The 26,135-nt window shown below is 40.0% G+C and overlaps 1 protein-coding gene across 2 annotated transcripts in view; it reads right to left on the reverse strand.

Annotated features, from left to right (window-relative positions):
* Nucleotides 1-26,135, reverse strand: part of CNTNAP5 (contactin associated protein family member 5) — a 296,864-nt gene that overhangs the window by 64,927 nt on the left and 205,802 nt on the right. For both annotated transcript variants that reach the window (XR_008823617.1, XM_056349942.1), the window contains exon 13: nucleotides 22,668-22,868. Coding sequence is in view for 1 of the 2 variants with exons in the window: in XM_056349942.1 (XP_056205917.1) it covers nucleotides 22,668-22,868 (201 nt within the window). In the remaining variant the exon portion in view is untranslated. The remainder of the gene's footprint in view (nucleotides 1-22,667; nucleotides 22,869-26,135) is intronic.

A 26,135-nucleotide genomic window follows, 5' to 3' on the forward strand; every position in this document is an offset into this window, starting at 1 on the left:
AAAACTCCTGTGCTGTATAAACCTGAAGTCTAACCCAGTAATTACACACCCATAAAACAAGTAAGGCTTTTGGGGTGCCCAAGTACCGAAACAGGTCAATTACAGGTCTTTTCCAGCACCACAGCAAGTCTATTTATTTGTATCGGTCTGTTGAAACTCTTGAAACCATATTGCATTGAAACAGCATCCTCTTGGCAGTCTTCATGTTCAGGTTTTCTCCAAAATCAGAGTTAAGCAGAACTGAATTTATTAAATATTACATCTATACATCTTACTGATGAAAATGTAGATTAATTTACACCTATGCTGTTTACTCTTAAAAGGATTCACATATCAAGAGATAGCGAAAAGTGGGAAAATATTGATTGTAGAATTGCACAAAGCAATTGAAGCCAATTCTTTGCTACTGCACTCAAAAATGTAAAATATCTGTTTGCACTCACCACATCAGCAATATCAAATCCTGCAGATGGCTCACCTGATACGTTGCTCATTATGTGAAACAAGCAGTTGGCAGATTTTTTTTATACATGTATCTGTACATACACACACACACACAGGTATATGAGGCAATTTCAACCTGAATGACTCTGGAGGCCAATTCAGAGTACAAATTATGATCTCAGCTAACTCATTGTTAAAAGGCTCTTGAAGAAGTGGAGAAAGGCATAAGAGACTGAGAACAAGGGAAAACTGTGACTCAGTATTTCTTTGTAAGAGTTTCCCAAGGTTTTGTTTTCTCATGCTTGATTTTTTTTTTCCATCACAACATTTTTCTACCCATTTTAATAAGAATTTTAAACATTAAACTGAAGTAAAACCAAATGTTTACCCCTCCTTTTCAACAGGAAAAAAAAATCTACTTTTGATAAATCAAAGTGTTTACAATTGTTCTGAACAAAATTTTGGACAAACTGGAGAAATATTCCATGTTTAGTGGATAACAAAAATTTAATATATTGCTAGAGTCTGTTTGCTCAGTGAAGAGGTCTATGGTATCAATGACGTGGAATTTGTATTGGTTTAAACGACAGCTCACACCTCCGGGAGAATACGCTAGCAAAGCAGGGTGAACTCAGGCTGTGCTGCATTAACCAGTTTGTGCTACCCATTTTTTGAAGTGGATGCTGAGATTTATCAGTGAAAAAAAGTTGTTCTTCAGTTTACAGCCCCCAGCAAGGGTCTCACGGTTCTGCCCCAGCCAGAGGAAAGTCACACCCACCCTCCAAGGTGGCAGGCTCTCTGCACTTCGCAAAAAAACCCCTGCTTTTAGCTCAAGATCAGGTTACCTTGAAAAAAATTAATACATGTAATATGGACCAGGGGAAAAAATGAGAATCCCCAGTGGCACAGTTCCTTTGAACATTATTCATTGACTGAGCCACCAAGTCATCCAGTTGTTTTTGTACCATACTACTCTGCTTCCATGCGGACACACTTGTTTTATGCCTGGCTCTTCTCTTTTCAGTACAGCTATAATGACCATCTAACACTTCCTGCCTTTTACTCAATACGTTCCCTACGGCAATCGTGCAACTCAGTTTTGTTGTCTTTTTTTCTTTCTTAAAACTGTAGCCCACACACCGCTGCCCTGTTTTTTGAGATGACAAACATGACTGTGTTGAAAATCAAGCTGGTCAAATGCTGCAGCAAGACAGGAGTACAGAGCAGCAATGGTGCCGGTCAGTGTTATTAAGATTTGCACTGAAATTGATTTCAATTTCTGGTCAGATCCTGTAACCCTTATTCAGAGCTGTTAGCCAAAAGTGAAGTACTTCTGCTAATGCCAGTGAACCTACTCCCTGGGAAAATGTTACTTAGTCACAAAGTCTGTCCCTCATTTCAAAATTATTTTGTTAAGTGTGGTTAGGAAAAGGGTAAAGACAGACAGTACTTTGCTGACACTTTCTTTCTCATTACTCAGCTTTGCTGCCAAGGTGCAGTGCTTTTGTACAGGGTCTCTAGCTGAAGTAATTGCTTAAAAAAAGACAAGACAAAAACATGCAGCAGCATTTGTCTGCATCTCTTCCTCTTAAGCAAAGAAACTGCATCTCCCACTGAAGCAGCTGTTATCATGGTGTGCTTTGGTCTTCCTGAAGTTGCTAAGATATTCTCACAAATGAGAATGGGCAGAAAGAGGGAAATAAACATGGAACTTCTCTTCTTCTAGGCTTAACAGGAGGGTAATGAGCAGAACTGCTGAGCTGCAATGACAGTTGTGCTATCGCGCACTAACAGCAAAAGCAGCATCAACCCTTTGTGAGACAGATTTGAGGATGGGCATAAGGATTTCAGACCCAAACACTTCTATACACTGAGGAAATTTAAATCTACATGCAAACTAAAATTTTATGCCTCATGAATGTCTTTGCTGAAGGCCAAAGAAGGCTGAAAAAATTATGAGTACTTGCATTCTCCTCTGCCAGCTCAGGCTGGGTTGTTTTCTCAATAAATTTCTGGCCAAGTGACAAGTTTCCTGAAAGATGCAAGTGGGACTCCAGCCAACAACAGAAACTATGGGAACAGCTGAAGACATGCAGGTTAGAAAGAAAAAGCAACAACAACAAACCGACCCAAAACCCAAAAATGCAAAGAAGATTACAGCTTTTAAGGACGAATGACTGAACAGAGAAAATATCATCTTTGAATCCTCAGGAGTTTTGCTGAAGATGGACTGGGTATCCTACTCTGTTGAAACAAAAAAAGGTAGCTTATTTCCTTTATCTCCTGCATTCCAGCCTAGCTTCACTCCAAATATGTCCCTCTTGTGTTCAACTCCTTTCCCTCATTCCAACCTTTCCCATTTTCTCTGTTTAACCTAACTCCTCCAGGTAAATTCAGTTAAACAAGCCCTGCATTGCCTTAGCAGTTAGGTCTATGGCATTGACGTGTGTTCTGCCACATCCTTGCTCTGTTCTGGGACCAGAAACTTATCAGTGGCCTGGATTGAATTGCAAGTGAACGATAATCATGGATAAGCCACAGTAGTCTCCAGCATGACCCTGCCTGGGCCAAAGGAGCAGGTCCTGCTCAGCAGATGTCTGGACATTTTTTGCTGTGTCATAGGTATAGCCAGTTAGAGTGATGGCAGTAAGACGATGCCATCATTTGTTGAACCCACACTGCTCATGAAGCTCCTATGTGTTCATTCTTATCCTCTCACCAGTACCATCTCACCCATTTCCACTGGAAGGTCATCTCCTGCAGTGGCTCAATACAGTGCACACGACAATGGACTTTTGTTCTTAATCAGTTCTTCTGTGTAAATATAAAAATAGTTTGTGACAGTAAATAGTAGCAAGTGTTGAAGTAATGGATTCATAAACAGAAGATAAACCAGATCATGTCATTCCAGTTCTTGAGAAAATGCCATGGGATGCTGAAGGATCATACATAATTAAGTCCCGGGATTCTCTGCATCTGCAGCAGACCAACACTCCTCAGTGGCTCTCTGGGGACTGAGAAGGACAGCAAGAGTGACATGTGCAGCCAACCTGCGCGCAGCTAGTACCACAGCCCCATCCACCCACGCCCTGCTGAAGTGTTATCCACACTACATTACAGCCTCACTGGTCGAGGTGGCCTTGTTTTAGATCATCAAATACCACATGGACTGGAGGAAAGCATGGGAGCGATGAGTGAGTTTGTAAGTTTAGACACATCATATGCTCTTCTTCAGTAATTTCTTTTTAAAGTGTTTTATAAGAGATGTGAAAGGCCTACAGGGTAGACTGCTGAACTAATGCACTTTATAAACTACCGTAAGGTGAAAAGAGTAGTTTAATCACAGAAGTTTTTGTTCTTAAATGCTATTTCACTTTTCATAGAGGGAAGTAATTTCAGAGCTGAGAAATAACATCACTGAGGACAGAGGGAAATAGTTGAAGACTATGAAGACTATGAATGGTGTATCAAACTGTAGACCAAACATCTCCCCACAAGAAAACTAAGTATTCAACTTTTATTCACTGAAATGTCAAAGTGAAACAACAACTATTACGGAACTGTAAAAACTACATTAAGAGCAACTGTCCCAGGAAAGAGTGCCAGGAAAAAAACACTTTGAAGCTCATTCATTCACTATTATTTACCAGGGATAAAAAAGGCCATATCCAGCAAGTGGTATAAAAGCATCTGGCTCCAGCAAAATCAGGGTAATCATGCTGATTTTCACTCACTGCACAGGCTTTTCACAGAAGGCCAGAATGGTTGAGGCTGGAGGGGACCTCTGGAGACTGTCTAGTCTAGCCTTCTGCTCCAAACTGTCCTGAAACAAATTTGTGTTGTAAGAATTCCTTAAATAAAACTCTGTGGCTGTCACTGGGACAGATAAAAGCACCATCTGCAGGTATGCAGTGACTGAAATAAAGGCCTGAAGGAACTATTTTTAAAGGGTGCAAAAAAAGGAAAAGTAATTCTATATTTGATCAATATACTCTTGAAAGATCCATCATGACAGCTCAGGATCTTGGGATACAGCGTGGATGAAGAGAAACCAAGGGACCCTACCTGCAGCACTTGCACTTCATGCACTCAGTGTGGTGCAGGGTGGAGCCCCTAGGTCTGCACTGCTCCCAGGCTCACATACCCTCACCTGCTTACCAGCCTGAGCCCTTCCATCGACAGATTCCACAAAAAGCCAGCTCTACAGCCTAGCCTAATGGTAGTCTGGAAGCCAGGGCATAACTCAGAGCAGGCTGCACAAGTTTATGGACAGAAGTCAACTGGAGTAAAGTCAAGTGGAATTAATACAAGGTTTAATCCATTTCTTGCAGGAACCCATGAAAGGTTTGTTGGATCATGCCCACAGCAAAATACAATTTGAAAAACTAGAAAAAGAAAATAGATACAATGGGGACATTTGGGACATTTAATAGCAGACTGGATAAGTTAGAGAAAAATATGCTGTGGAAAGCAGTCTTTGCTTGGTCCTTTGGGAGAAACTACATACACTAATAACAGTTCTTCTCCCCGACCTTTAGTTTGAAAAGTGTCAGAGTAAAAATGGAATTACCTTACTCAACAGAACTGTTTCCTGTATATGAAGTTTTAACTACCAGCATTAATAATGAGAAAAAGTATCCTTATTATTACTTTTTTTCCTTCCTGCTCACATTGCATCAATACAGTCAGTAGTGACCAAAATGGCCTGTCTTCTGATTTCACAACCCTCCACAAAAGACAGATTAGTTTTGTTCCCACTGTACTTGCAATGGCAGTTTCTAGAAATAGTAAAAACTAGATTTGGGTCTAGAGAATCTTTATTAGCAATATTGATTCACAAGGCAACGAGAACACACCTTGTCTTTCAGCTCCCAGGTTAATACAGCATGGCTGACAGACAATAACATCTATTTACACAGATTGAATCTGATCAGTAAGTCATCGGGACAATGTCATTTCCACAAAGTGCCTTTTTGAAGTGTAACCATTAACTGATTCCTGTAAGTATCTGAAAATAACTACTGAATTTCATGGTTTAGATTAATCTTAAAGAAATTTAAAAATAAAATAAGCAAATATGCTGAATTTCTGAACTGGAATAAAAACAAAAACAGTCTTAATAAAACATAAATTAGAAGAGGTAATAACATACAGTCCATCACTTTGAAGCTGCAATCCCTAATTAAATAAATGAGTGGATTTTCTTAAAACTGATAATAGCACTCACAGTTACTACTGGGATGATACTTCTGTTTTGAAAAGAATCCTTTGGAAAATGAGATGTGAGCATCTCAAGCTCCCTGTAAAATTAATTGGGCAAATGAGCATCTTTGGTAAGAGGGAAATCCAGTATCATTCCCCATGCAGCTTTATACAAAAAGCCAAAGATTTTTTGTTTGTTTTTTTTTTTTTTTAAAGGCAAAAAAGCAGCATATTTAAATTTATGTTAAACAGCTGAAACAGTCCCTGTGCAGAGCATGCAATATATTTGCTGCACTCTGAAAGACAACAATTGTAAACAACCAAAAAATGAAACCAACACCCGGAAAAGAGTTTAGAGACTAATCCAGGCACAGTTCTGAGTCTCACGCTAATTATAAGCCAACAAGGCAGCTTGGACAAGAAGAGTGAAAACCACACTCTAAGCCTCTCCTCCTACTCTTCTGTCACATTCCTACTGAATTGAAGTCTCACATGGCCAGTTGACCTGGATTGTTTATTTTTTGTTCCCAAAACATGTTAGGTGGCAAAAGAGAACACTCAGCTGTACTTACTATGATCATAACAGCATTCATCTGGATGTCCAGCACAGCAGTGGATGAAGTCTGGGTTTAAGTGCTTTATCAAAAGAACCCCTCAACTCATCAAACTGCATCCCAGCATCTCTGGAAAGCTACAAGCATTACTGCAACTCATTAAACTTCTTTATAGTCCAATGTGTTACAACACATTACAGAGCAATGGTAAATAAATAACTGCTGATTTGACACTGCTTTCAACTGCTGAGCAATTCTGCTTTCCTCAATGTTACAATTAATGTCAGCAGTTAACGCCTTAAGTAGTGGAATCGGAAATGCGACTACAATAAACAAATGCAGTCAAGTCTCAACTTAAGGATACAGCCAAACTGCAGCATGGTGTTGGTTCACCTGTCCCCGTCTCAGGCTGTAATTACAGTTCTGTTGGTCTGAGCAGCAGGGGCATCATTTGTCATCCTAAGGAAGGCTGGAGTGCTGTGAAATTGGGCACTTTGGAAAAATGCAGCTGTAGCAGAACACATGTATAGGCAAGACCATGAAATGAACTGGCTCCAAGCCAGCATATAAGGAGAAAAACAAGAGAATATAAATGAAAAAATTCATAGAATATTGTACTCAGAAGATGCTCCTATTGATATATCCTGACCAGCTTTAAAGGTCAGGATGACAACAATCTGTCTTCTCTGTGGAATAGCTTAATCAATTTGCAGCTCTTTTTTCTTCACTCTGTTAGCAATGAGTTTACATCTTTCAAACAGACCTTCTATTTAGTTTTGGTTGTTTAATTGCTCTCAGGTTCCTGTATGTATCTCTACACAGCTGTAGCAAACAGAAGGATATATACATGGGTGTGTATATACGTTCGTGCACAGACTGTACTGAATAGAACATGAACTGCTCAGCTATGCTCCATAGCTCTACTGTCACTAACAGGGATTATTATTCAGCTCAAGAGGCAGTTTTTTGCTCCTGGAGCAGAAGAAAGAGCTCAGCTATAGCTTCGCCACTGCAGTGAATACTCAAATGGGCAGAGGCTGCAGACCAACAACGACCGTGCAACCACAAGAAGCCACCATCTTCTGATGCTGAACAGAACCATGTGGAGACACAGACTCCTTCCCCCACCACATGCCCACACACATATGCATACATTGCAGAGTGAGGCTGGGAACTTCAGCAGCTCTAGGAAATGTATTAGCATACGCCCAGTATCAAAAAGTCAGCCACAAAGCTCAACACTTTCCAGAGACAGCACCTCCTGCCCTCTGGGCAAGATCAGGGCATCTTATCCCAATCCAACATAAGATGACCTGTCCTCAATCATTGATTTCTTGGCAGTACTAGAGCACAGCTCTTGACTCTTGAGACAGCTCTAGTTGCCACATCACTTGTGAGTATCACATAGGCTGCAATAGGCACATCAAATACATTTTAAAAATTTTCTTTCTTCCCATGGAATACAGTCAACAAGGTTACAGTCCTTATGTGCAGGGTAATTGATCTTCCACTCATCTAATCTAATTTGCAGTACTTAAATGAGGTGGCTACATCTATGTGCCTTCTGTATTTAATGACTAAAGAAAGAACCACCATCGGAGCCATTCAGTCAACCTACAAGCTTCACAAAATAAGGATTGAGATCTTTACACACAACACAACTTTCTACTGTAGGATTTTCATCACAGCTGATGAAAAACAAACCTTTCCTGTGGACTGTTATCAAGGCTTTGAATCAAAATCCCACAAGATCATCACATACATCACCATCTTTCCTTCCAATAGTAAGGCTCCTAAATTGAACGTACCTTCCTCAAGACCAGTACAGCCTCCGACAAATCCTGTCTGCTACTGGTTTGGAGGGACATAGGCATCTCCCCTCATGTAGTGATGCTCGGGGTGGAAGCAATACAACTGAGACAGGTAGGACTGTCTAAGACTGGCATAGAATTTTGGGAAGGTGTACATATATATATATATATGTGTATATATATTGTTAAGAGTCCTGTCTAATCATTTGCCCGCTTTCTTTTCAGGACTCAGAGCCCCACGGGACCAGTGGTCAGAGGAAATGAAGTCATGGACAAGATCAGACCTAAGACTCACATTTTAGAGCCAGTCCCACACTGGGCAAAATGGGAATCAGTGAGGGGCAAACTACTTTTAAAAATATACGAGAGCCCCTTTCTCCAACCTCTTCTCTCCATACATATGCCTCCATTCATATGTACACCTCCATAATGGAAGCTTTTCCACTCACATTTACATTAAGCAATTAATAAATGTAAGTTACACATTTATGGCTGTAATACACTCCTAAGGATTATGCTTTTTCTCACATCTAAAGAGCAGAACGAACGCAAAGGAAAACATTACCCTGATGTATGCTTCATTACAGAACAGACTGCAGAAACAATCAGCAATATGCAACTTCTTCTAAAGAAAACTGACAACTTTCCACCCCTCTCTCATCTCAGCATTGCTTTTTTTCCCCACTCACCCTCCGACAAATGACATTTGGTAATGTTGACACTATGCTGTGTATTTCATTACACTCACATGCAACTGGTCAAGGTAAGGTGCAGATGTCCAGAGAGTCAGGTAGATGTAGCTGTATTATGCTGTAAATTCAGAGGTATGGAAAACTGACATGCATAAAAGCAGCAACCCCTCAGTACAGGAAAAAATGTATTTGTCTGAATTTGAGTTTCTTTTCTATTCCACATTGTGAGTAAAAGTTTTAACCATACAGCTTTACTTTTAAATGAAATACATAAATGACTCCCAAGCAGCTGGTCTACTTAACACTACTATGTAAACATCTGTTCACATTCATGCATGCAAATAAGTACATCAGCTAGCAAGTCTCTTAGGCTCAGATTAGTCTTTATCAAGTCCTCCCAGAAACCACCGGGGTGGAGGTCAACAAGTGTGTGAAGGGGGAGGAAAGGGAATTCTTAAGCTTTTTTTGGAGAACCGACCCTTAAAGAAAAAGATGGATGATGGAGAATGCCAAAAACATCAATTCCCATGCTTTCTGTTTTTCAGTATGTTTGCTGTAATGGAAGTTTTCTTTCCTATCTCTTTGTGGTGGTTTCCTACTTCATCACATATTTTAAGAGCTTGTTATATAAATGGACATTGTGTCAAATTTTTATTCCCATTTATTCAAATCATCTTTTGAAAGTGCCAGGGAACCCAGGCCTGCTCCTGCTGAACTAAATGGGATTCTTGACATTGACGTGAACAGAAACAGGACTAGGCTGGCTGCACGCCTCATTAGATACGCGATTCTATAGCAGCCTCTAAAATTCTGCTGAACTCTCCCTTTCAAGCAAATAAAGCAGGTAAACTCAAAGGCCATGAAATGTCACTATTACATTTCAACACTTAAACTAAGGTACCTAATGAATTAGCCCTCGTCTTGCTAGGCATCTTGGAAAACTGCAGCCCCCAGGGGATCTACCCTGGCCGTTACCACTTATTGCAAAGTCAAAGAGAGAAAGCTAAGGTTATTGTTTTGCCTGTGGAATCAAAATATGCTGAGAGCGCATGTTATTCCCCAGACTTAGAGGTTTATTGTGTTTCTATTTCACACCTAAGGTCACCATATGTCAAGTGACTATGCATTCTGCTACCATGGCTACTGTCATCATTTTAACTCTAATACTAAGTAGTCCTAGACTGGAACAATACTGGCTTAGAAACAGCACAATTTAGTACTTCTAGCAGATAAAGATGGAAAATTAAATATTCTGCTTCCACCTTTGGGTTTGTCAGCCTCTCCAAAATCATACAAGTCAGTCAATCGCTCTGGACCATCGTTTTCACACCAGAAAGCCCAAGAACTGAAAGCCCTGAATAAACAAAATAAACAAAGCTAGTACAGGAACAACTGTGTCTTCTCTATTGAGAAAGGTTACTAAATGAATCAATCTTTGATCGAATTTCATTCAGCATTTAAAACAAGATAAAGTTTGAAATCAGTTTCTTGTGGCCTGATACGATTATGCCATGATGACGATGCTTCCCTCTGTATAATACATTAATGTGAATTTGACCACACAATTGTCATTTCTTGTCATTTAAGTAGTCTTACAGTTAAGCAGCCATAATTGTCCTTTGGGTGTTATCTTAAATACATTAAAAAAGAAATTGAATGCTTTCAGCACATTATAGCTGGGACACTTTTTCAAAGCTAATTTCTATGTCTGTGAATTATTCATAATACACTTCAAACAGGCTCTCCTGGATAAGGTAATTGACCTTGTCTGCATTAAGCACCTACTACCTTGCCTTGGGATAATTAAATCTATGATGTGGTCCATTATTTAAAGGTAATGTCTTTTCATTAGGTTAGGCAATATATTATCACTCAACTAGTCACCTAATTCTGCATTTAGTGCATTCAAGTTTTCACTGTTTTGTCATGGGTTACACTTATCATAGCAATATCTCACATTAAGTAGCATGGTACAACAGTAAGACAGCATTCCCTGGATAAATGGAAGCAGGATTTTAAGGACTAAAGTTTCAAGATTTACCTCTGTATTTGCAACCTCAGTTGGCTGTGCTTGTTTTTTCTGTGAGTAAAAGCAATAAAATGTGTCTATTCAGTAAAAACCAGTGTCAGGTCAAAACTCCGGTACAGCTAATATACCGGGTAGCAGGTACCTATATAAATTCACATACTGTTCAGCGGTAACACTTATGTGCTGTTGAAAGGTATGCTAAAACACATGTATTGAATTCCATGATATAAACTAGCTCAGGTACTTCTAACAGTGTTTTCTTTTACTGTGTAGAGAAACCCTTGGTTGGCCTGACATCCAGGAATTCAATTAGCAGTGCTGGCTGCTGCCCAGGATAGCTTTGAACCATTTCAGCCCTCCCTGTAAGAGATTACTAGGACTCAATTCCCCACTACATACTGCCTCAAAAGATGTTGCTCAGTGAAGACCAAACTAACTGATTATATATATGTTTTTGCATATTCATGGAGGGAAAATTTCTGAGAGAGAAAGGTAAACAGTTGAGCACCCAAGTCTCACCTGTGATCTAATTACTTAGAACCACTTTTTCAGAATAAAGCAGCTCTGAATTTATTTTAGTCAGCCACTGACAAAGTCCTCCTGCACTGGGGAACTCTTGAGTGGCACAGCAATCTGAAGGAGCTCCTGCCTCAATCTCTTTTCTGGCTCTGAAAAATGGCCAGAGATGGTATTCTAATTTATACTTGCACCACTCCAGCAACCAGAGTTCAAGATGCTTCTCCACCTCCCTCTACTTCTGATGTGCAGGGTTTACCTGCATGGAAACACTGTAGTGGCTTTTTCAATCTAACAGTGTTGAAGTGTTTAGGCTCTGAATGCAGATCCTGCATTAACAAGCCATGGATGAGCTCCTTAGCTTCTCTACGTATCTGAATTTTTACAATGTTTTTGTATTTTGGAGTTTGTTTTACACTAAACTTGAATTTAATGAAAGATGCAGTAACTAAGGACTTAATCCACCATCTCAGTTGCCTAAATCAGTATAAATATACCAAATCCAATGGAAATGATCCTGCATATCTTTGAGCTTTGTATTTTTTTAGTTGAATCACTTGATATTGTAGCTTCTCTCAAGCTGTCCATTAATAGAATTTTATGATGATGTTAGCTATTCAAAGCTTTTTAATTATGTTATACAAACACAGTTCAGCCTACGAAATGTTTATCTTGATTAGATATTGTTCAAGTGTTCACTTAAAATTGCGAAGCACTGTTTTAGAGCAGAAAAAAAGACAAGGGCATGGAAAAGGCTTCAAGGTGTTAGAGTTAACATTTACTCTGAAGGCCTTTGGCTGAATTCCTATTTGCATGAATAATCAGGAACAATTTGTTCATGCCTCAGGAACATTCCTGCAAACATAAACATCTTAGTATTATGGTCCAGAATAATATAAAAAAAGGATTGTGAAAATTATCAAAGTGAAATTGAAATAAAATTCCAGTAGGATAGGAAAGAAATAGCTGTCATTTATCATTTTCCGTCAGCTAAAACAAACTAGCCAAGGAAAGTACTGTTCTAAGCAAGATTACCTGCAACTGGCCTGTCTGCTAAATCATATTTCATAACGGTTGACTGCCTTCCATTGTGTGACCACAGTTGTGTACTATGCATTGATAGCTTTTGTCACTATAATACGATTATGTTTACCCATTAGTTTCTGCTTTTGTGCCACAAGGAAACAACTACAGTATTACAATGGTTCTAATGGTCTGTTTCACTTTGTTGATTTACCTATTAATTTTGGCTATGGCATATTTCATGGAACATAAATTTCACCCTCTGAAAACATGACAACCTGTAGTACAATATGGTCAGAGAGATTCTGGAGCTTTGTACAGAAGTAAAAAGAATTGTCCAGGGTGGCATTTTGGAAAGAACACACCTCCCTCTGGAGGCATTGGTTGTATCTAAGATGATTACTTCAGCAGTAATAGGACATAATTATTCACTCAATAAAATTCAGCCACTATTAAGTAGGTACTTCTAATGCTCTGCAGATTGACTGGTGGCCCTAGCATGTCTCACAGAGGCAGTAAACAAAATGCAACACAATCTCTGGCTGAATCCAGAACATGAACGTGCACTGGGAAAGAAGTGACCCAGAAAGCTGGCACTGCTTTGAACCTGGAGGCTCTGGGAAACAAAACTCGAAAACAGAACCTGAAAAATGCTTATGGTCAGGAGGACCTTCTCCAATATATACTAAAATGGCAAAACAAATGGACCAAACTGACTTTTCATAGCCAGAGAAAAAGCTAAAGGGAGCTGAAGCAGATACTACTTCAAGAGAAGACAACTTGCCCTAAAAATCCCACTCTCTGCTGTTATGTTAGCATTCAGTCATGAAGATCCCTCTCTAAGGAACAGCCTCTAAACTGCCAAACATCAAAATAGTTTCATCTGGATCAGATCTGAGAGATTGAAATCATGGTGACAATGAGAGGTGAACAAATTCTAATATACAGAAAGCCTTTAGCTCAATGGGGAGAAGAGTAACCAACACTAACCTGTCTTGTTTCAGGCCTGACAATGATCCATCTATCCCAAGCAGTTAAGTACAGTCAACCTTCGCTCTTATTTTCTTCCTAACCTATTTGTACATATCTACATAAATATGCACACACATTCTTTCCCCAAAAGAGAGCAATCTGTCTACATCAACAGATAATTTTATAGACAGTACTGACCATTTGAGTCAGCAACTAAAAGAAAAAGTTACTAGTTAAAATAAACACATAACTTAATTGATGTTACTTTTTCTTCAAAACCACTTTTCAGATCTCTGCTAATTTTTTAAAACATCCCAGCCTAGGCTTGGACTCATCTGTAAAAGCCTGTCAGACCTGAATTAGGTTCAGTAATACAAAATTGAGAAAAAGAACATTATACCCCACCTGAACATACCATTACCTCCCTTGCAATTTGGTAGGTTCATAAAAAATCACAGAATCACGTCTTCCTTGTTAAATCACTGTGTCTGTGTTAATCAGTTTACTAGAAAGAACAAATGTACCTCTAAAGGATGACATATTCATTCTTCCATTAGCAGCACTGGGGCAAGGCACAAGGTACCCACAAAAACTTCACGCTTAGAGTGCAAGACTTCAGAGATGTTGATCTTGGAGGAATCACTGTTCTTATGGTTCTTTTTTGTGGCTGCACAAAACTGGCCATTGGTTTTAGGGTGGTACTTTCAAATAGATCTAATGGCCCATACTGGTTTCCAGCAAAATTGCCATCAGTAACAGCCTGATGCCTCAATTTTCTTTTCTGCTAAACAAGGTAAGAAAACTACCTTTAGAGGAGGACTGCACAGATTAATTGGTTAAGCTTTCTAAATGCAAATGTTAAAAAAAAAAAGTTTTCTTCTGGGACCTTTGAATTCAGCGAAGGAAGAAGGCTCTTGATGTGGCTTTGAGTCCTGGACAGCCCAGGCAGGAGCACACCCCTTGGCTAAACCAGTTCCCATTAAAGTCTGAGCCTTCCTCCTACCAAAGAGGCTTGGAACAAATTCAGGCTCAAAAGGTTTTTCATTTTTGTTCTCAATCTTTCTGGCCCAGTAGATATGAAAAAAAGCTTCTCTAAAGAAAGTTTTAAAAGGATTTTCTTTGAGATCACCATATCTTTCTAGCTACTTGTCAACTCTCAACCAGATCTGATCCTCCCCACACCAATCTGGGTTTGGGGGAGGTAAATAATCCTCAATTGTTGTTAGATGTTTCTTGGGAGTGTAAGTAGTACACAGCTTTTTTCCCCAAAGGCCTGGAAATGTATTCTCCAAACATGCTTTCTTACCCCATATACTTTGGTGTTGGTTTGGTTTGTGTTTTTTTTTACAAAAGAGAGTAGCAGACAATTAGAAAAGCTACTTTTATGTTCCCCTTAACATTAGATGCTTCACATAAACAAAACACTGAAATAAATATTCTTAGGGAAGGCTCTTACTCTGTTGTTTGAACACTAAGCACAAAGTAATATGAAAATACACCCTTCAGCTGATCCTCATTGTTTCTTTTCCCATCTCTGCCTTCACACTTTCAAAAATAGAAAATACATTTCCCATAGGCTGTCTTCACACTGTAACAGGGGTTAAATTCCTGGACTTGAGATTTACAAGCAATGAATATGAGTCTAGCCCAACCTATATGGCGTAAAAACTTGACTCTTTTATCCATAGGCTTATATTTTATTTTCTCATAATTACACTATATAATTAAATTCTGCCATTGTTCATTTTGTGTATAGCCTCTTGAAACCTCTGTCTTCCTGGACAGGTCAGACCAATTAAAGCACAATCAAAGCATATGGGCTCTGTCCCATTCACTTGCTCCATCCCATCTGATTTTCAGCAAACCTCTTGCTTTGCACATACTTTTTTTAAAGCAAGAGTTAAATGAACCCAAAACATATAAAAAACAGGTATTACAGCCCCAAATGCTTTGCTATCCTCAAAGATAATGTGAATAGAAATATAAACTACTATTACTCTACTCATGTGATTCTTGGTAGAATAGGTCAGCTGTGAACTCTTCCACGGCTATGACTTACATCTTCTGTTCTCCAGAATCAGAAAACATCACTCTCTGCACTGGGCCAAATTTGACAGAGAAATTAGTTTAATGTCAGTAAGACAGTCTGGGTCTGGAGCCCAAGATGTTCAAAGTAGGACAGCTGAATGAAGCAGACAAATGGAAGTGTGATGAAAACACACTCCCTGCTGTGGCTCTAATGAGGGAGAATGCACACTCTTCTGCTCAGCAGCAGTGCTTTTCTCTTTCTTGAATGGTGGACAGTTTGCAGTCATAGATAATGATGCATTAATATAACAAGCCATAGATTAGCTGTTTGTTTCTAATCACCATTACTTATTTACTGTTAATAATATGCTGAGTCCTGCAAATTAAAAAAAAAAAAGACAGACTATCACTGCTTGTGATTAAGGGAATGCTGGCTGAGATAGCCTGAAAAAAATGCAGGTTTTTTCTTTGAATTTTGTGTACAACTTTTCTTTGCATTGTATGTACAAATAGCTTATACAACTGGGTCTCTCAAGTCAGAAGTATTATTAGGACATGCTTGTTTCTGACACACATGTATGTCTCCTAAAACTATCCATTTCCAAACTTTTATTTGGACTGCAGAATTCTCTGAACTCAAAGTCCATTACTGAACTACAAGCATTTATACCATCCCATAGGTTTCACAGGTCGAGCAAAATATATCAACTTTACTCCAAACCAGAGGTTCTTTGGGAACAAAAGGCCCAACCTAATGAATTACAAAGGTTAAGTAAACATCTTGCAGCATCAGTTCACAGCACTGACTTCCTTACAGCAGCACCAATAATAGTTCATGCAATGACTTCCAGATTCCAGGCTCAAAATCTGTTGTCTAGGTTTACATTTCATTTACCTGTCCTCTGTGTCTTCATTAATACCCTTGGTGCAAGCTTCCAGTATATCAGAAGAGATACTTTCTATGTCAATAAAACACAGTTTGGAGTAACAAATTTGTTGTCTAGGTAAACTGTAAAAGGTCACTTAATTAAAAAAAAAAATCCAGAATTTCTCCTGCCACAATAAAAAAAAAAACCAACCCAGAAATATCCAGTGACAGTAGAAGTATGAAGAACATATTCTGCAGAAGCAACCAAGAGTTACCCATAGAAGCCTCTTCCTCGCTACTCTATCAAGTCCCCACTTTGAGAACTGTTTTCATACCCACCTGATATACTGTGTGTAAAGCAAGCATAGATAGTGGTGCTCCGGTATCCACTGGAGTAATCCCAGGAGGCTCATGCCCTTCTAGTGTCACTCCAGAAGTATGCCAGGTAGCATTAAGCCTGTCTGCTCGTGCAGTGGGGTACAAGGAGCAAGGAGGGAGCATGCTTTCCTCCCTCTGGGTTAAAAACCACTCAGTGTATGACTGAGCAAGGATTTCTTCCCATGTCTTTCCCATCACTTGGCCTCTTGGCCATATTGCAATCTCGGAGAAAGACAATGGGACTAGAGGAGAAGTAGCACAAGCAGCTGCCGTTCCTTCCTCGGCAGCTATAGCACACTTTACCTCACTGTCAGTCAGGAGGGATTGTATATGGCGAGGGAAGTAAAGGCTCAGAAATTGGGATAGTGGTATTTCCATTACTCACAGCTGCATGCATGCTAGATGCCAAGCTACCTCTCCCATGCAGCAGGGTTTTTTTTACTCTGTTTAGACCACCTGCATCCTAATCAGCTGCACACTAGCATCTGTAAAAATGGCCTCTAAATCTCTGCCCACAAATAAGGGGGCATGTTGCGTTACTGTGGTGAACTCTGTTCAGAAGTCTCTAAATACAGCACGAGTCTAAAACTGTGCTTGTGAGAAGCTGCCAGCATCGCCACTTTGGAGGGGAGAGACAAGGTACGGTGGTGGAAACACAGATGGCAATTCAATCATTCTCAAGAAAGGGATCCTAATTACCCAAGAATAATTCCAACATACAATCTAGACCTGCCACCTATCCACCGCTCCCTTCAATATAAACCACTTTTTGAGAGTGGATTGCCCTGTTCCATGCTATTTTGTGCAATGACAAATACTCCCCTGCTAATGCAATAAAAATTTGAAGTTAGTTTGTGCAATGACAAATAGTCTCCTGGTAATGCAATAACAATTTAAAAGTACCTGGAATGATAAAATGGAAATTATATTTGAAAAATATAATAGTGAGCAAAGATCCAATTATTATGGGTCATTTTATATCACCTCATGGTACATCTATGTAAAAAACTTCATCGGAACCCAGATTTCACACTCTTTTCTCCATAAAGATTTACACTGCTCTAAAAAGTGGTGTCCCCACTATATGAAATCTTGGTGCAAGCCATGCCTCAAACGCCGTGGATAACTTCTGGTGAAAAAAAGACTAGAGCTAGTGAAGGTCCAAGAAGGGCAGCTAAAAGGACCATAAATGCACTGGATAAGTGCGGAACTGTGATTCACTGCATCCTGCAATACCAGAACTTGGTGCACTAAGTAAAACATTAATTTAAAACACATTATATTAAAAAAAAAAAGTAGTTCTGCACACAACAAGCAGGGAACTCCTGGAATTTCCTTTTCTAGGAGGCTGCCGAGGCAGGCAATATAATAAAGTTCAAAAAGTTATTAGATAAATTTATAAACACCAGATCCATAGTGGATACTAAAAGGGATTGGCAATGGCATAAACTCTAATGCTCTTAATAGAGCAGCTGTGGGTGTTGGGAACATACTGAGGGATGTGCTGAAGACGTACAGAGTTGTGTACTCATTCTAAGCTGCATCTTCTCCAGCAGCCACTGGAAACAGGACCCTGCAGGACATTTCTTAGCATCTTGTGCTCTGACATCACTGGAGGCCTCATCCAGAACTAGAGGGACCCTGCACAGATGAAGAGCTCTACCAACACACAGGGCACAGATAAAATGCTACCAACCTGTCTCAGCAGCAGAATTAAGTCTAAACCGAAGTCTAAACACAGAAATTTTAAACACAGAAATTTTAAACACAGAAAGCCCTGCTGTGAGGTGGCACTATGTCTTTTCCTCCAATAATGGAGGTACAAAATGCAAATGCAGTGGTTCACAAGGGAGGGCAAACAGCTGTCTGACATAAGGAGTTACAGATCTGGATGTGCACGTGGTGCAGATCGGCACCAAGATTCAGGTCTAGCTGGGAGGCAGAGGGAAGAAGAGGAGGTAGAAACCTGGGTGCAAGTCATATAATACTAGGACTAGACTGATCTTAAGAGGGAGAAGCAGAAAGTTCAGGGAAGAGGCACATAGTTTAGAATGGGTGTTTGAAATCAGTGCTTGAGATGATGTGGTATGGGAACCCTACTGGAAAGAGAAAAGTGAGGAAGAAGTCAGGAAAAAAATACCACCTAAAGACGTTCCTTTTTCTTTGATTTTGCTCTAGGACTGATCTTTTCTCAGTCCCTGCCTACACAAATGCGCTATGAACTTGACAGACTGTCAGGCAAGTATCATAAAGTGAGCTACCCTGCAACTGATACAGCCATCACTGTGTTAAGTCCTTGATAAGGTGGATGTGAGGCAGCTTCCCAAATGTTAAGTTTTTGAGTCCACCCACCACTTCTAGAAAACGGAGCAAATTCAGTCAGAGCTGAGAGTTTGTTCAGTAATAAAGTGTTTACATACCTTCACACATGTTTACAGTTTAATTAAACATACATGTGCACACATGCACCTATCCTTGTACACTTACCCTTTTCCCAGGTGTTACCTGAGATGCTCCACAAAGAAAGGAAATCAGAGCCCCAGGGGCTTGAATTTCTTTTCAGATTCCCAAAATACAGAGAGCACATTTAGAGGCAACCCAGGCTTCCCACCCACCCTCCTCCTCCCCTGCTAGCTTGTGTTGGTCTGTGCTTCTAAGGATGAGACAGCAGTAAAGTCTGCAATCTTGCTAAGAGTGTGGATGGCTGCCTTAATTAATGCCAACTGTCAGATTTGCTCCAGTTATGTGTGTGTCTCTCCAACAGGCACAGAGAAGTCACAAGAGACTTGCAATTACTGGTCATAAATTACAAGTTTCATTTGCTAGCATCATGAGAAAGCCAGGTATTCCTTTGATGAGCAGACATCTATGCTGATGTTCACAAACCTCCTAAAAATATATCTGATGGCAGAGATGTACAAAAAATGCAGTTCAGAGCAATTTAATTTTAGTTTTCAAAGACATGCTTGCAGCTAAACTGCAGAATGACAGTGAGAACCGATAAGGCTGTTCCAGACAGCAGGAGGTGGAGATGAGTAAACTCCTTTGCCAACTGCCAGATTGCATGTCTGACACGTTGCAGATGTAAATCCAAGTAACTCAATGGGGAAACTATGCTGAATCACACCCGCTGGGGATGTGTCTGTGTCTTCAGGGCAAGAGGTAGTAGGAAGAGAGGAAAGACAAATTCCTTGATATAAACTGGAACAATTTTATGCAAGCCAGAAGCCTCCCTTGATTTCTCTCTGAGGCATCCCCCCAGAGTGCCATGCTTGTCCCTTTGCCCAAGCACATGTTTTTTGTTTTTTTTTCTCTACACGTCAAAGCTGTGAAAGCCAAAATTGCTGTGTAACAACATGTATCTTTGCTGGAGAGTAACATTATGATTGCGAAAGGAAAGAGAAATCTTTTTATTACTTCTATGTGAAATGTGAGAGTGTTTAGATCCTGAAGACAAGGGTTTGGGCTTTTGGTGCTACCAGCTGAGATATCCTAATCATGGGTTCCATCTCCTTGTGGAAAAAGAAAAAAAACAAAAGCAAACAAACAAACAAACAAAAAACCAACAACAAAGCCCAGAGCAAGAGGAAGCTCAGAAATGGATTAGATTCCTTGCCAGAAGGGGAACTTTTATAGCTCTATCAAGATCAGGTATATCTCTGGGAGATGCTGTTCTATCAAGCATTCACCACTGGCCTCAGTCCAGAAGTATTAAGGAGTGGTGGTAGGCAGCAAGCTGGATTAGGTTGCAATGTTTCCTGCTGGCCTATGAATGCGGCATTGTCATCAATACATGTGCATTGTATACTGACTTCTGAAGGAGATCCACAGTGTGGTTCATTAACCGTAATTACACATTATGATACCCTGGCAACAGAGAGAGTACACTGTGCTTCAGACATCCAAAAGCCTAGGCCGAATCAAGAAACAAAATGCAAAAGTTCCAATTTTTGTTCTCTGGCCCCAATTCTCCATCCCGTTGCTTCTGCACATAAACACCACAGGTGAGAATCTTCCATGGTGTGTCCAGAAAAACACCCTAGGGTTACTGTCACTTGTGGTTCGTCTTCATGTTTAGGAATGTAAATTCTTCAGATCTTAGAGCTCTTCAAGACACCTACAGTGTTCGTCACCACTGGGTCTCTAGGCTCTTCTCTAATACAGCAGCACTTCACCTCAAACGAATATCAATTGAGTTATTTAAGGCTTTGGGGGAAAAGATGTTCTTCTATCGTTTAAAAACACTTAATATTCAGCTAAGAACAAATTGTTACCCATATCTTGCCATTTCAAGAACTCAAATGATTTATTTTTAAGCATGTTCCACATCTTGCCAAACTTACAGCCTTAGGCTATTGAAAAAGTTCAGGATGAAAAAATTGAAAGTGTAATTAAAAATCATATAAAAGGAAGAAAAAAAGAGGAAAAACTGATGTTATCTGCCACACACAGAGCACTGGATGGCAATTCCCGCCCCCCCGCCCCCGATTTAACAGCTGGAGTTGTACTAAAGAGTTATGAGTTGTGCAATTATTGTGTGGTCAACTGTCAGGACTACAGTGGCACTGCAGCAGCTGCAAGGGAGCAAGCTGAGCTGCTGGACACTGCCCCTGTGTCCTCCCCCTTGAGCAGTCAGTCTCACAACTTAGGTCCTGGACAAATGGAGAAGCTGCCTGTCAGGAATTGCATTAGCCAGTCTTCCAGTTGGTAGATAGCTTTCACCCTGAAGACGGATAGTTTATATACTTCCAATATACACAAGATTATCACTATTTTTTCATTTCTTTTTATTAATGGACAAATGTGTTTGGAACCTTTAGAAGCATCCCATGCTTTATAAAGGCACCACGTACAACAGGTATCTCAAAATGTACACATAGTCTACTTCTCTGGATATGCGTGACCAAGTACCTCACAGAATTGTGTAAACACATGCAGGCCTGCTCTACCATTGTGGCCTTCATCCTCAAAAACACAATTTGGAAATAATCGCTGTGTGATTATATCCTTAAAACATGTCAAGTATGGTGTGGGGTGCAGAAGCCAGAAACACTGGAAGTATTTTTAAGACATTAGTTCCCCTTCTTTATGAGCACTTATGCCTGCGTTTTGTTTTCCCTTTGTGCTCTACCCTGGATGCTGATACTAACATTTCATTCTTTAAAAAAATATTAGCAATACAAGCAGGTTTTGGTTGGTAAATTCTGATGATAACAAAAGACGTAATTCACAGGTTTTAAAAAACAACTGACTATAAGGCATCTGATTACTGCTTCCATAAATATTCAGTGCTACAGTAATGTTGCTGGAACCAGGCAGGTTTTTGATACATCTCATTAGGCAATGTATTTTTGACACAATAGGAACTCCCATTGCAAGCTCCCCTTAAGGCTTTCCACGAGATTTCTTCTAACCTACCAACAAATTTAGGAGTTGTTAACATCAAAGAATCACTAGGGCCATCCAGACATTTCAAATAACCAGATGAGACCTTGAAGAGATCCAGAAGCCTGCTGCTGTTAATGTCATTCATCCCTCTGGATAAGCAAACACAAAATCCTGACGCCAAGAGAGAATCAAGTGGAAGACAGCGACTCTGAGTAGCCACTGGAAATTTGGTACCTCAAAGAGATATAAATCTATCAGACCGTCTGCTTTCTTGTTGCTGCTACATTAAGTCAGGGCAAAACACTTTTTCCTTCTATCACGAGGGGAAAATTAGTTTTGCCCCAGAAACTGTACTACCAAGCAACTTAAACATCATATTCAGGGTACACCCCTCCTCTCTCCAGAAACACCATAGGTCTGGAGAAATCTAGATGATTTCTATCTTTAACGTACAATTAAACATATCCATTTACCATCAGCTAAATACAGCTTTTGTGGTTTCTAAGTAGTACTTTCCATAGTAGAAGCTTTCAGAGCCTTTGTATGCATGAACTTACAGATATTCCCCCACAGAGCTCTAGACATTTTATATTAGAGGACAGGCACTGCACAGTGGTATCCAAGAGGGTAAAAGGCTTTTCACTCTATTCTGTATTACTACTGTTAATTTTGGGTCTTTTTCTCCCCAGTCACAGGGCAGCCTGTATCTGCTGTATAATCATTAAGAGTTAACAAGACAAGATTTGGGATCATGGCACTTACTTGGGGTATTCAGGAGACGTGCCTTTTTGCAGTGGTAGGCTGCCTCCTGTTCGCAGTACTCTGCACTGTTTATCATGGCTTCAAGCTGCTCTGCACTGCTGTTGTAGTTAAAGGACATGGTGTACGGCTTCTCCGGATCAGCTCCTTGGACTCTGGTTAGCCCTGTGTTGTTGTGCTGCACTGCAGTCCAGATCTTGTCTTCTGTTAAATGAAAAAGGATTGAACAGGAAGTTAAGAGCAAAAAACTTGCAACAAGCAGGGAACGAAAACCGCATGGGAGAGAGCATCAGCAGGACCCCGGGCTCTGAAGTGGTCACTCTGTGATGATGACTTATTACAAGTCGGTGTAACACAGAGATGTTTCTCCCTGAACCACCTCTAGCAAACACTACAGAGGCTGCTGAGCAAGACAGAAACTGCAAGCTTCCTGGGAAACATGGGAGATCTTTGGCATCTTCTATTGCCAGGTATCTAAAGAAGATTTACATTTCAGCTGGCTTTGGCCCAGAGAGAAAAGACATAATAATATGGTTCATGGGTTTTTTGCAAGCATAGCTCTTTGGGAGAGCACAGCCCACACTGTTGTAACAACAAACGGTAGTGGAGAACTGTGGCTGATGAGCTTGTACAAACTCACCACAAACTCTTGCCAGAAAGTTAAAACTGAGAGTATGTTCTTACTGACCAGTTGGAAGTCAGATCACTCATTTTACTCAGTTCTCAGATTTTTCTACATATAAGTTGAGTGATGTCTGGTTTGGATGATGGTGCAGAACAACATAAGATGCAGCATCTCTAGTACCTGTGAATGTTGTTGCTTTTCCACGCTGGGGAGCCCATTCTCATCTCCTTCATTGCATTTACTGGCAGAGCAAGGGATTTCATAGGTGACAGAAAGCAGAACCTGAGCTTAAGCACAACCTGCATCATAACAACTCAGCTCATGACCAGCATTGGAGTTGGCATGACGAGGAGAACATCACAATTAGAAGCAATTATCTCAGCAGGGAGGCTGTTTCCCAGCTGGTTCTGGTGAGATAGCAACAGGCAAGATAAAAAGGACAGCCTGAATGGCCAATCTGCCAAGCTGACCTGGAGTAAAAGGCAAACTCTTTAATGAGGATTCACAGAAGTGAGCCCTGCATGTGCTTCACGATGTAAAGAGCCACATCCAGTAAATTCCCTCTTTATCAAAGACCCTGCTTGCCTAGGGAGGATATAAGATGCTGACAGGGCAAAAATGTAAGGAAGTAAATGTTAACCATTTGATGAGAGGAAGATTTCAATCTCACTTGCAGAAACCTACTGACCGTTACAGAGAAAGAGTCAAGACCTAGAAAACAGATTCCTATTTTCTCTAGTCATGCTTTAACAGAAAAACCTTAGATAATGTTGAATCAGATCTTTTCTAAACCAAGCTTAAAAACTATGCATGTAAGTATTCTGGTTTTACCAGATTACCTGGTCTGAATTCTTGCAGAGCATGAGCTTTCCAGCTACTCTGCAACAGAGTGGCATGACGAGGACAGTAGCTTTGCAGCCACTGCAATGCATTGCAGTTGAAGTATTTGTCATTGAGCTACAGATATCCCACAGACAACTTCACCAGAACTCTGATAGGTTAGCTAGTCTGAAAAGGACTGTCTGTGCAAAAACACTCAGATGATTTAATGGATTGTCATTATGGAGGCATTCAGGTGACAGGCAAGTAACAACCACCATCTGGAGATTATTTAAAGAGGTCTGTTCCAAGACCTGGCTGCAAGTTACAGAGAAATTATTCTCCCAGTAATGTATGGCATTAACTGTAAGGACAGTTTACTTAGAAAACCATACATTCACTTGCAACACTCTCATCATTTCTGTGATGGCAGACAGAAAGAGTTTGCTCATAGATCTGCAATTCTGTAGTTCTTACTGAGTGCAGGATACTGCTTGTGGATCCTTTGAGTTGGAGCTCAAAGAAACATTCCTGCAATGTGTATTAAACAAAAGCTAGATTAAAATTACAAGAAAAACTACAAACGTATTGCTTGTAGAATTTGCCCCAGTGGTTGTAGTCACAGTCAACACGGTAGCACAATACCCTGCACAGTCCTGCATCCATATTGCTTTCAACACAACATAATTCAATGACTTCATAACACACATCCTGTACATCTGAAAGTAGCGATTTTTATCAGCCGGAGTCTCTGTCTGTGTTTTGTTCTCTCAAGGATTAACATGAACAGAATGGGGTTTTCAGAAGCAGTTGCAACTGAGATAACCTTCCTCTCATGGAAGCTGGTAGAAGTTTAACCCCTGTCTTCACTGAAAAATCTACTAAAAAGACAAATATCAAATTGTTAAGCGAGCTGTAAAACCAAGAGATGATTGAACAAACTGGTTGCTGAAATTCTGGATGGGCAGTTATAAGCTCCTCCCCACAGAGAGTTATTAACATAATTTTGAGAAATCGCAATAAAATCAGTGCTCACAGAATGGCTACAGTGTTGCTCAGGATGTACAACAGCCTAACACTAGAGTTTCAGAGTGGTTACTAACACTTCTGTGCTTTCCAGGCTCTGTACTTACACACCAGGAAAGGTGCTGTGTGGGTACCTGAAAAGCCAGAAGCATCAAGATCTAGTAATTTAGTAGCAATGAAGGGTTACTAGGAAAAAGTTATTAAAAGTAGCATAGCATAAAACAGTCTCCCCAAGAAGTGTTGGAAATGTAATTAATTTACATGTTTGAAATGAGGTTGGGCAAGACATCAGCAAACATACTTTCAGCAACAAGCAATCATTAACAAGCATGTTGGACAGAATTCAACAGATCTTCCTTGTGATTGTTCATTAATTTTCAATGGTCTTGCTATCATTACAGCTGCACTTAGCTGTCCCCCTCAGATCTGAACTTCGACATTCAAGAAGTTCTTGCTTTTCTCCACAGGATCTTTTAGATACAAGAAGCTAAATGCATATTTTCCATCCTCTAGTTTGCAAAGATAAAGGAAAACCAAACATCTTTCTTTCTGTACTCAAAGCAATTGTCATTTAGCAAGTACAACAGAACAGAGAATTAAAAAAAGTAATAGCAGAAGGGAAGAACTTCAGAGTTACATTTCAGACATTTCCTAATCCACACATGCCTGATCTGTTATGCTTATTACTTTTACAGGTCAGACCTGTGCTTTGCTCATCACTTCAAAGATTCCCTCCATGCTCCATCTTTGAAGTAAAGATAACCACCCATAAAGCTTCTCAGAAAATATAGACGTGTGGCTCACGGATCTAGTGAAAGGAAAGTCACAGCCACCAGTAAGTATACCTCTTGGATGGCAAAAGCTACTGACACTCAAAACTTTGTTTCTTTTCCCTATACACAGCTGGTGTAGAAAAAGCACAGAGAAACACATCCTGTGCTACCTTTTTTAACAACAACAACAACGGTGATGAAATAGGCTTAAAAAACTTGGAGTCTGAA

Source organism: Falco biarmicus, chromosome 8 (assembly GCF_023638135.1).
Source record: "Falco biarmicus isolate bFalBia1 chromosome 8, bFalBia1.pri, whole genome shotgun sequence".
NCBI lineage: Eukaryota > Metazoa > Chordata > Aves > Falconiformes > Falconidae > Falco > Falco biarmicus.